The 12,441-nt window shown below is 41.3% G+C and overlaps 1 protein-coding gene across 3 annotated transcripts in view; it reads left to right on the top strand.

Annotated features, from left to right (window-relative positions):
• LOC111969697 (copine-5) overlaps window positions 1-12,441 on the top strand; it is a 210,439-nt gene that overhangs the window by 134,400 nt on the left and 63,598 nt on the right. For all 3 annotated transcript variants that reach the window (XM_023995881.2, XM_023995882.3, XM_023995880.3), the window contains one exon: window positions 3,509-3,572. In XM_023995881.2, coding sequence (XP_023851649.1) covers window positions 3,509-3,572 — 64 coding nt within the window. The remainder of the gene's footprint in view (window positions 1-3,508; window positions 3,573-12,441) is intronic.

The raw sequence follows: 12,441 nt of genomic DNA, 5'->3' as shown, positions 1-12,441 counted from the left end.
ACTTTACTTACCATTACTTTGGTTCAGACCGGGCAAAAAATTTGGAACCAAACATAAATAAATGTCTGTTTGGGCCAAATAACYGCCGGTTCATATTCTCCATTTTTATTCAAGATAACATTTTCTTTGAAAAAATGCACCAAAAATGCATTGTACGTCTTTTTCCACAATTTGCTCTGGACAGGTCCGGTCCTGGAGTGTCTTAACAAAATAAAGCACAAATATTTAGGCTGACTTCATCCAGTGTTCCAAAAATTGTATTTGTGCYATATGCAAATATGTGCATATTTAATGAAATATTGCCGCATTTGCATATTGTAATACAATATAAAATGTATTCAAGGTTTAAAAAGGCTTCTAAAGTTTGTAATTTCTACTTTAAAATATCAGACTTGATTTGCCCTAACAAAAAGTCTATTAACCCCTACAATAACAACAATATTTCACATTTCCTGTTGCTGCGGGATTCTCTTCCTGCTGTAGCAAACTGGCTCAAATTAAAATCTGTAGGTAATAAGTAGGGGATTTTAAATAAAAAGGACAGTTGTTTTAGATCTATTTTACCTTATGWTTGCTGGAGACAAATGTGAAAATAGTAATTTCAGCGAACTGAAAAGCATTGACAGGTATTTCGGGCCTCTTTTCCACAATAAAGTATAAATAGCTGTGTCGATATTCCACATTTTTATTGTAGGCCTGTGGCTTCATCATTTGCAGGGGTGAAATTCGGAGACCCAAGTCGAGGCTGCAGCCTATGGAAACCTTTGCGCACTGATGGTAGTGCCAAACCTACCGAGTTGATTTATGCACTGTATAATGTTTTATTTATATGCCCTTTTGATATATATATATATATATATATATACAGTATTTTAACCATTTCCATCATATTAAATATGAGCCACTATCAGTAGCCACCATCAGTAATACCCACATGCATAATAATAACTGTCACTTGTGCAGTGATCTTTAATTTCCTTCAATCTGTAGCCTACATTCTGCATCATTCCATTACATCGTTAGTTTKCCTTTTTTCCCTCTGRCAGGCCTATGCGGTTGTTCCTGAGGATCGCTAGCAATAGTGGATCGTGTTAGGCTAACGCATTAGAAGTTGTGCAATAATTTGGGACACGTTTCCTACAGTATTTGAATCATTGTCGAAGGCAGACCATACATAGAAGTTTAAACCTGGKGCCTGGCTCACAGTTCACGATGACTGGACCGTTGTCATCACAGTTCCTTGATTAGTGAGGATTAGGGTAGATTTATAGGAGTATTGTTCAACCTATTGTCCACTTTTCTCACATTCCAATATTTAATGGTTTGATCAATTMAATATGGCAACTTTCAGGATMAATCAAACTACTGTATTTTGTATMAATCAATATATTTACTGTTTAAAGGCTCTCCAACTCTGTTTATGTATGATTCATACCTACTTTTCTAACGCTACGTAATCTACACGATCAGAGTATTTTAAAATCTACCCATTGGTGCTGAAAAGGAGACAAATATGTGTGTACGTACGTCACAGGAGGTTGGTGGCACCTTAACTGGTGAGGACGGGCTCGTGGTAATGGCTGGAGCGGAACCAGTGGAACGGTATCAAATACATCCAACAAATTCGTTTCCATGTGTTTGATGCCATTCCATTCACTCTGTTCCAGCCATTATTATGAGCCGTCCTCCCCTCAGCAGCCTCCACTGATTTACATTGCTTAATAAAATTAAAAGGTACACCAAATTTAAAGGGATGGATTTAGATAAATGTACTGAAAACCCTATTGAATTAAAACACCACAATAAATGATTTTGGCCAAAAAAGTGAGAGGGTTTTCAGAGTTGAATTCAATTTATTCAGCCCATGCAAGGGAATCCCGCCTGCAAAGCTCATTACGTACCTACATAAGGTAAGTCTGAAAACCAATCACTGAGAAGTGAGCATTTCCTTAGTCTGAATTGGGCCCTAAATTAATAAATAAATCCATTCCCTGACCCTCTCCTCTCGTTGAGTGACCTGGCAGTGTAGCTCTGAAGGGATCCTTAGGGACCACTGCCTTGTTGACCTCCAACCAGCACCAATGAGCTTCATACTGGAACATCAGCTTCACCATCTAGGAGGGAGGGGATATTGGGAGAGAAGTTGAGGCAAAGCGAGAGATGGATAATGATAATGGGGAATGACACACACGCACACACACAAACCCTGCCCTGCCACCTCACCCATTCTCAGTCCTGTCACATTGTTAAGATACAGCCCCCTCCTCTCTTGACACACGTCCATTGATGAATGAGCAAATTAGCAGACATCCACGCCGGTGTCATTAAACCCCCTGGTCAAACAGAGAGACATCACACACAAATGCACACACGCGCACACACACACACAGCACTTCCCTCTAGTGCATAATGAACAGCACAAACTAACAACTCACTTTAATGGCGGCTGTAACTCTCATGGCTGGGTTATTGCAAAGGTCAGAGGAATTATGGGATATTGGAGAAGCAGCCTGTCGTGTCTGGTAGAGGCACGATGGATCCATGATGGGTTTTAATGAGTGCTGGTACAGAGGCTCTTATACACACAGTCGCTAGAGAGAGGGGGGAGGGGAGAAAGACAGAGAGAGAGAAAGAGAGAGAGAGAAAAACAAAGAGAGATAGAGTGAGTGAGAAGTCAGAAAGGTGCTTTTCACTCAGCCTCYGGTGTTTCCCCACCTCTCCTCTCCTACTCTCACCTCTCCTCTCTGTCTGTCATCTTCCTAAGTGATCCTCTCGCMCTCTCTCCATCTCTCTCTTTCTCTCCTTATATATTACCATATTTGGCTGGTGGCTGCTTTGTTCACTGATCTGTAAAACTGTAAAAACTCAAATTATGACATTCATAACACGCTCGTTGGAGGGCATTGGAATAAAACAAATCATATGGATCATAACATTAATCTGTCCAGTTATTATGTCTCCTAAACGGAGGGAATGAACAGGAGCAGGCACTGCTGAAGGGTGACAGATGGTGTTTAAAAAGAGAAGTAGAGAGGATAACTCTATTCAGCACCACGGACAACAACTCTCCACCTTGCYCTCTGGTTGGGTTCAGCACCATGGACAGTGACAGAGAGTAACGTGCCGATTCTGGTACATGCAAATCAGGGACTCATTCTGACCTGGACAACCAGGTGTGTTTCATCTCTAGCTAATTGGCATTTCCTGATCAATATGTGCCAACAGATCCAGACACTGGCCCTGGAGGACTGGAACTTTACATTTACATTTAAGTCATTTAGCAGACGCTCTTATCCAGAGCGACTTACAAATTGGAAAGTTCATACATATTCATCCTGGTCCCCCCGTGGGGAATGAACCCACAACCCTGGCGTTGCAAGCGCCATGCTCTACCAACTGAGCCACACGGGACACTTGGCACCTCTACTGCTACAGACACCTCTACACCTGCACCTGGCTAAACGTAACCATGTGTTGTCCTCTCTCTTTCTGTCCCTGTTTTCTACAGGGGGATAGCTGGGAAGAAATGTGGCACCATCATTCTGTCTGCAGAGGAGCTGGGAAACTGTAGAGTAAGTAGAGCTACTACTACCTTCTGACAATACTATCACTATGAAGTAGACTGTAAACACCACTACCTTCTGATATTCCTATTTACTGCCTTGTCACTACGTACAACTTAAGCATAATTCTCCAAGCACTGTTACCCGTCACTGCGTATCTTTATACTGTACTGTATATAACTGCAGAGAAAGCACAAATCTACCTTCTTACATTACCATCACTGTTACGGCACACAATATCATATAAATATCATAGCAACACTGCTTACTCTTACAACTGCCTCTACTACCTCAGATTCAAATCTGGACCTTGGAAACCAGTCCCGCTGCTTTTTTTCATTGTTTACATCTAAATTAGGGACTGATTTAGACCTGGGACACCAGGTGGGTGCAATTATATTTGTCAGGTAGAACAGCAAACKYGCAGTACTCCAGACCTTGTAGGGTAAGTTTGGAATACCCTAGACTAATCATATCATTGCTTATAGCAGATTTATAATGGAGATATTACCACTTATCATTGCTTCTAAGACATCCTTAATAGCTCATCATGTTGACACTGTATTCAGTGTTAGTCTGTTACTTCCCGACTGTCTGATTGTAGATACAGTGTGAGTAAGGTTTCTAGCTAGAGTACTCACTTTAGATGTTGACTTGAGGCCAAAATGTTCAGACAGATTTCACAGATCAGAATGATGGAATACATACATATCCTTGGGTCCTTGGGTCTACGGGTCACAAAGAGATGAAGCACTTACTTATTTAAGCACATGGGATCCATAAAGGAGACAAACGGGACATACAGTACAGAACATCCTTGGAGTTGTCTGGGAGACTTTCAAACTAGCTGAAAGACAGTTGATGTTTATAACCTTTCTAAGCGTTTAGTGAAGGAACAAAGGATGTCCCGTCCCTGTTCAGCTATTAGAATGGGATGGGGCTGATTTATCAGTATACACGCACACACACAGATACACAAACACACATACACACATTTCACACATACTCTTAAGCTTACCGTATGCTTCCCAGTCTAAACAGTTTGTGCACACACAAAACAAATTCTTGAGGCAAGTCAAAGTTCGGTAGCCGAAGTCTACGCCCCCTTCGTAGGTGATTGGTCAACAGTATTACAGCTAGTAGGAGTGGGAAAATGAAGTGTTTGTTGTCATGGAATGAGAGACGACTAGTTTTCAAGCACATTTTTTCACTTGAGAAATACTGCGAAATACTGTGAAATACTGTGAAATACTGCGAAATACTGCACCAAACATCATAGTTAGATTAAGACTAAGACCTCTTCGGCCACAATGTCAAAATGAATGACAGATTTCCTGATACATCTTTGATTAATTTAGTCTTTTGAGGAATTGTTCCTGGCTATGTTGTTGCTACGGTGGCCCAAGAGGGACAAACAACAGTAATATTGCCGTTTTTTTCTCATTGTTCAAGCGAATGTCTTTAGGGAGTATGCGAGCACAGACGTTCGCTTAGCCGAGTTCTACTAGGTGCCAACCGAACCGGTGTATGCGGCCACCTTTACCCTAATAGTGGACACAACTGAATGCATTTAAACTAAATGTATATCCCGCATTTAACCCAACCTCTTTGAATCAGATAGGTGTGGGGGCTGCCTTATGTGACATCCATGTCATTGGCACCTTGGGAGCAGGTGTTGTTGGGGGGGTTAACTGACTTGCTCAAGGGCAGAAAGACAGATTGTTCCACCTTGCCGGCTCGGGGATTCGAACCAGCGACCCTTCCGTTACTGGCCCYACGCGCTTAACCGCTAGGCTACTTGCCACTGTAGCCTGGGACGGGTGTGATATATCAGTGGAACGGTGTGTATCTAATGAAATGACACAGTGAGATGATAAGAGGAGGTTGAATGGTCCCCTTGGCTCTCCTAGCTCTTCTGGCTGTCCTCAGCTTCTACAGGCTCGCCACTGGGCTCCACTGAGCTATGGTATGACAGATTATATCTCTGTGATATCTAAGCTCTGTCATCTCTAGGCTCTGTAATCTTTGTCAGTTATATGGCTCTCAGTACTAGGCTAGATCCGACACTGATGTGAGAGACATATAGAGACAGACAGAGAAAGAGGAGAGGTAGGGAGTGAGAGAGAGAGGAGAAGAAGATAAATAGATGGGGGAGAGGATAGGGAAATAAATACAGAGAGAGACATAGAGAGAAACAGACAGGGAGAGATGGAGAGAGAGAGAGAGACAAAGAAAAAGAGASAAAAAATGACAGACCGAGAGGAAGGAATCAATAGTGGATTATATTGATGCTCTGTGCAGCTCTGGCTGTAAAAGCTGCTACAGCTGATCGTAATGTGTGACTAAATGGGCTTTAATTAAAACCCAGCCGTCTGCCTGACCTTGTATCAAACTGACTGGGGGACAAAAACGTTACAGTACAGCTGGTAAAAGGACCAGTAGACTTGTCACCTACTAGCAATATGTACAGTAACAAGACCGGTACAGTGAGAGAGACCACACACACACGTACACAAACACAGCAATGCATGCACGCACACTCTCCAAACACACACACTTACAAACATACGCACAATATACGTACCCCCCTATAGTAACCCCATGTGGCACCAAACAAGCTAACACAGAGATTTCTTATCATGTTTCTCTCATCCTTCTCTCCCCCTTTCCCAGCCTCTTCTTTCAACAGGGGCTCTAAATGAATCACAATGTCTCCTATATTCTCTCTCTTTATTTCTCTCTCCCTCTGATCCATGTGTCTTTCATGCCTCCCTCCGTTAAAGCAGCAGGTACGGAACTAACAGAGGACTTGCATCCCGACTGTCCTTCCTGCCTATCTCTCCTTGCATTCCAACTTACCACCACCCTGTTCCCTTAATTCTCTTAAAAGCCTATATTCATCCCCTTCTCTCTCCTCTACACCACCACCACCACCACCACCACCCACCCACCCTGTCCCCTTCTTTCTCTACCAACCCTTTCTTCATTCATCACTACCACCCTGTTGCCTTCCACATTACCAAACCTTTCTTCATCCCATTCCCTCTCCTCTTCACCACCACAGACATGATATGTGATACCCAGCATTCACAATACCAAGCTTTTCAGATCTCACTCTCTCCGTCATTCTCCTCTACCTCCTGTCCTCAGGCATCCCACCGTCCCATCAATCCTCCCCACCCCGTTCGAATATTGATATATTTATTCTGCCCACCTTACCCATCCAATGTTGATCACAGACTTTACGAGGAGGCATGTACAGTGGCTTGCGAAAGTATTCACCCCCCTTGGCATTTTTCCTATTTTGTTTCTTACAACCTAGAATTAAAATAGAATTTTGAGGGGTTTGTATCATTTGATTTACACAACATGCCTACCACTTTGAAGATGCTAAATATTTTTTATTGTGAAACAAACAACAAATAAGACAAAAGCAATTACAGCTGCAAGTCTCTTGGGGTATGTCTCTAAAAGCTTGGCACATCTAGCCACTGGGATTTCTGCCCATTCTTCAAGGCAAAACTGCTCCAGCTCCTTCAAGTTGGATGGGTTCCGCTGGTATACAGCAATCTTTAAGTCATACCACAGATTCTCAATTGGATTGAGGTCTGGGCTTTGACTAGGCCATTCCAAGACATTTAAATGTTTCCCCTTAAACCACTTGAGTGTTGCTTTAGCAGTATCTTAAGGTCATTGTCCTGCTGGAAGGTGAACCTCCGTCCCAGTCTCAAATCTCTGGAAGACTGAAACAGGTTTCCCTCAGGAATTTCCCTGTATATAGCGCCATCCATCATTCCTTCAATTCTGACCAGTTTCCCAGTCCCTTCTGATGAAAAACATCCCCACAGCATGATCCTGCCACCACCATGCTTCACTGGGGATGGTATTCTTGGGGTGATGAGAGGTMTTGGGTTTGCGCCAGACATAGCGTTTTCCTTGATGGCCAAAAAGCTCAATTTTAGTCTCACCTGACCAGAGTACCTTCTTCCATATATTTGMGGAATCTCCCACATGCCTTTTGCTATTTTTTTCTTTAAGCAATGGCTTTTTTTCTGGCCACTCTTCTGTAAAGCCCAGCTCTGTGGAGTGTACGGCTTAAAGTGGTCCTATGGCCAGATACTCCAATCTCCGCTGTGGAGCTTTGCAGCTCCTTCAAGGTTATCTTTGGTCTCTTTGTTGCCTCTCTGATMAATGCCTTCCTTGCCTGGTCCGTGAGTTTTGGTGGGCGGCCCTCTCTTGGCAGGTTTGTTGTGGTGCCATATTCTTTCCATGTTTTAATAATGGATTTAATGGTGCTCAGTGGGATGTTCAAAGTTTTGGATATTTTTTTAGAACCCAACCCTGATCTGTACTTCTCCACAACTTTGCCCCTGACCTGTTTGGAGAGCTCATTGGTCTTCATGGTGCCACTTGCTTGGTGGTGCCCCTTGCTTAGTGGTGTTGCAGACTCTGGGGTCTTTCAYAACAGGTGTATATATACACACTGAGATCATGTGACAGATCATGTGACACTTAAATAAAGTCCACCTGTGTGCAATCTAACTAATTATGTGACTTCTCAAGGTAATTGGTGGCTCCAGATCTTATTTGGGGGCTTCATAGCAAAGGGGGTGAATACATATGCACGCACCACTTTTCCATTTAATMAAAAAAAATAATTGAAGTTATTTTTTGAATTTCACTTCACCAGTCTGGATTATTGTGTGCATGTCCATTACATGAAATGCAAATAAAAATCCATTTCAATTACAGGTTGTAATGCAACAAAATAGGAAACACGCAAAGGGGATGAATCCTTTTGCAAGGAACTGTATGTGTCACGGAAGTGTCACAGCTCCCTAACGAAGCTGGAACAGCCATGGAGATCCTACTAAATTACCAGAGAGCTATGTCATAAACCCTAAAAGTTCCAGAATGGTCAGAAAATGTCAGCAACTGTTTTGTGGTCAGGGATAAATCCAACCCGGTGCTGCCAACTCTCACACATTGGCCGCGAGACACACGTATTTGACCATCTTGTCACACTCTCAATGCATACCTCATATCTCACACATTTGTCTAATTAGTKCATTGTATTGTCAGCGCGTTCTTTTCAACTGTGCTCCAAATCGTTTTGAAGTTCGAGCGTCTTCGCCTACAATTCTACGTCATATGCAGAGCCTCTATCATTGTCGTGTCTTGCCACAGCACTGTTTTATGTACAATGTTGGCAACAAAATTAGGTTGATGTTACTCCTGTCCCTATTGCAGAATGCAGCCTGTTGACAGCATGTACTAAAGTCGATTTAATCCCGACTTGCATCAGTCCCCTCGTTTGGTGATTGGCATTTGTGCTGTGACAATGAAAAGCAAGCAGACAGACCTACAGTATGTTTTAGTAGGGAAGTTTGGTAGGGTGACCTGATTTGTAACTATGAAAATAATTGAGTCAAACATTGTAAACCCAAAATTGTACGTTTTATTCTAGAGGGGGGACAATAAATAGAAAATAATTGAGTTAGGGTGTGAGGGCAGATTTATGGCATCTTGTCTTCAGGAGATTTTGTTATCTATTTACTTTATTTAGCCTGAACAGAGGAACAACTCTCATTCTTAACAATGGGCTAAAATATAGGGTAATTACTGTGCTTGGCAGCAAGAACACTTCTGTTATTCACCACATTTATTTTATTATTACACTTCTTCCCAATTCTGACGTTGTAATCACATATTTGAAATCTGACATGCCTCTTTGTGTCTTTTGAAAATGAGTTATATCAGGCGACGTATTTTTGCAGTAATTCATGGACAGTTCTAAATAGGTCGTACAAATAAGCAATGGATATTAAATGCTCCAGGAATCAAAAAATTAATTTTGTAATTTTACCATTGTGCACATGCTAGGCAGAGATGGTAGGGGGACTCAACGCATAAACGCATCATATTTCTTTCAATGTAGAGTAAGATCATGGTAAGGATCTTCAACTAGTAGGAATAAACCACCTGAATACTGATATTCATTCGATTTTWCTTCAAGGTTGGGTGATTATGCAAAATTAGCCCTATTTTAAATTTGCGAGTTCGCCCAAATTACAAAATGTTTGTGTCCTTACCTTGAAAGCAGTCTATGGACAAGGAGACTGCAATCTATGATTTGGTTACCGACTGCCYTRAACCATTAATATATAAAGATCCTGTGCAGAGCCTTGCTGTAATGATAACACAACAATGCTCAATCCCTGCTTCCAACCTTCCCACTGTTTCTAGCATTTGCCTGTCTCCCTATCTKATTTCATTACTGTCTGAATAAAGTGTCAAACCACCTAAAAAATATWAAAAATATTAGCATACTTTAAATGTAATGCCCAAAAAATCTCAAAGTAACAGTCGTCAAATTTTGAGTGTTCATTTAATGTAAAGCATCCTGAATACACCTGACCTGCGTTTAATTTATTTATTATCATAAAAAAAACGTTGGCCTAAGCCATGTCAAAACACTTAGAATTGCAAGAAACAGTAAAATAGTCCTGAGGGAGGATGCCCAGTCCAGCAGTTTTGCCAGGGAATGAAKTTCACATAGAAAATCTCACTCCAAGCTTTCTTCAAAAGTTAGCAGCCCTGAAAACCAGTCTAATAGGACTCTCTCTCATTTACAGGTTGGAACATCTGTTTTTGGGAAAGTCGGGGAAATTGTCTTTTTTCAATAGAAATTGCGCAAACCAAGAGCAAGTCCTGTTGTAGCGTACCTCTTTGTTCAAATTCGCCTCGCACTTTGAAGTCGGGATGGGCTGGCCTTGGTTGGRTAGCTCACATTGTGTTTCCACTGCCTCCAGAATATAGAAATGATTTCATTTRGCTAGCTAGCCAATGTGGCCATAAAAACAGCTTTAGCTTAGTTTTGGAGAAATACCTTTTGTTTTTGTTTTACTGGAGAATTACTTTTGATATACCAGTAGCAAATATTTGTATAACTGGCTCCTTGTTCTATTTGTTGCCTGTAATGTAAAGCAGCTGCCATTACTACAGCAACGAAAAATCAGAAAAGGTCATTCCCAGAAAGTCCCCTGCAATRTGTCTAAGTCCTATCATAAACTGATTTCAGCCAGTGTATGTATGTCTGGGGATTGACTGCATTGTTTGAATGTGATGTTGGTAATCATTCCTCTAAAACTGTCTAGCTAGCTAGCTAACAAACATACAGTGCAGATAATCTTTAAGATATTGTGTAAAACAATTAATTTGATCACAGCACTGGCAATTAATGGTTGACCAACTCCTTTACAAAAATGGCTTACCTTTTATACCATCATACAGTAGATGTGGCAAAGATATCAATGGAAAGCAGACTCTGGGGGATTGAAGAAGGATGCCGGATTGGAGCACATTCAACAAATCTGATCTGTGGATATTCGTCAAATACGTCATGACTTACAGCACCAGTCAAAAGTTTGGACACACCTACTCATTCAAGGGTTTTTCTTAATTTTTACTATTTTCTACATTGTAGAATAATAGTGAAGACATCAAAACTATGAAATAACACATATGGAATCATGTAGTAACCAAAAAAGTGTTAAACAAATTAAACTATATTTTATATTTGAGATTCTTCAAAGTAGCCACCCTTTGCCTTGATGACAGCTTTGTCATGGTGGTCCCTGTACTCTTGGCATTCTCTCAACCAGCTTCATGAGGAATGCTTTTCCAATAGTCTTGAAGGAGTTCCCACATATGCTGAGCACTTGTTGGCTGCTTTTCCTTCCGTATGTGGTCCAACGCAACCCAAACCATCTCAATTGGGTTGAGGTCAGGTGATTGTGGAGGCCAGGTCATCTGATGCAGCAATCCATCTCCTTGGTCAAATAGCCCTTACACAGCCTGGAGGTGTGTTTTGGGTCATTGTCCTGTTGAAAAACAAATTATAGTCCCACTAAGGGCAAACCAGATGTTTTTTGGTGGTTACTACATGATTCCATATGTGTTGTTTCATAGTTTTGATATCTTCACTATTATTATAATATGCAGAAAATAGTTTTTTAAAAATTAAAAAACTTGAATGAGTAGGTGTGTCCAAACTTTTGACCAACCCTAGTGATAGCATTCCCATTGGGAACAATGTTAAACTAAGGCGCTAATGCTATCCTGACATTGATCCAAATGGGAGTGCTGTTGCGCTAACACTGACCAACACTAGCACTAGTTAAAACATTGTTCCCAATGAGGATGCAAAGGCGCTAATGCTAGTCTGCGTTAGTAGCCGGACATTGCTAGGTCTCAGTGCTCCCTCCACACAAAKAAATGGTCCCTGTATTCAACAATCCAGGATGGTGTCTCTGTTGCCCTGAATGACCTTCCAAATTCCCTTTTCAACTGTATTACTGCTGATCTGAAAAAACGAAGCTCTATGAAGAAAAATAAGCAGTATAGTGGGTATGGAGATGACAGAGGAGCTAGAGGGAGTGTAGACCATGTTAAGTCAAACCATACAAGTAGAATGTATAGACAATGTGAAATTCCGTTCTCTTATATTTATTTTAGAATGGACTGAGTCGATTTTATTCGCTCTATAGGGAAGATACAGACTCCGTCCCAAATGGCACCCTATTCCGTAGATAATGCATAAAACATCTTATGTACATTTTCCCCTTTTCCTTTTAACATTGCCTTACATTTAAAGCAGTTGCACAAAGCATATTAAGGTAAAAATGTATCCTTAAATTAAGTGAAAAGGTTCATGGTGCCCATGAGGTCCTTGAGTGCTTAATTCAGTATGAATATCAATCTAAACAGCATTTCTGTGGTGGTGAATGTTGCTTTCCTCTGCCTGTTTACAAAAGTAAAACATCTACCACTTACACAGTTAAATAATGGAGATGCACAATAATGGCTTCAAAGCTAT

Source organism: Salvelinus sp. IW2-2015, linkage group LG11, assembly GCF_002910315.2.
Source record: "Salvelinus sp. IW2-2015 linkage group LG11, ASM291031v2, whole genome shotgun sequence".
NCBI lineage: Eukaryota > Metazoa > Chordata > Actinopteri > Salmoniformes > Salmonidae > Salvelinus > Salvelinus sp. IW2-2015.
Note: the sequence above shows the minus strand (reverse complement) of the source record. Positions and strands in the feature narration are given on the sequence as shown.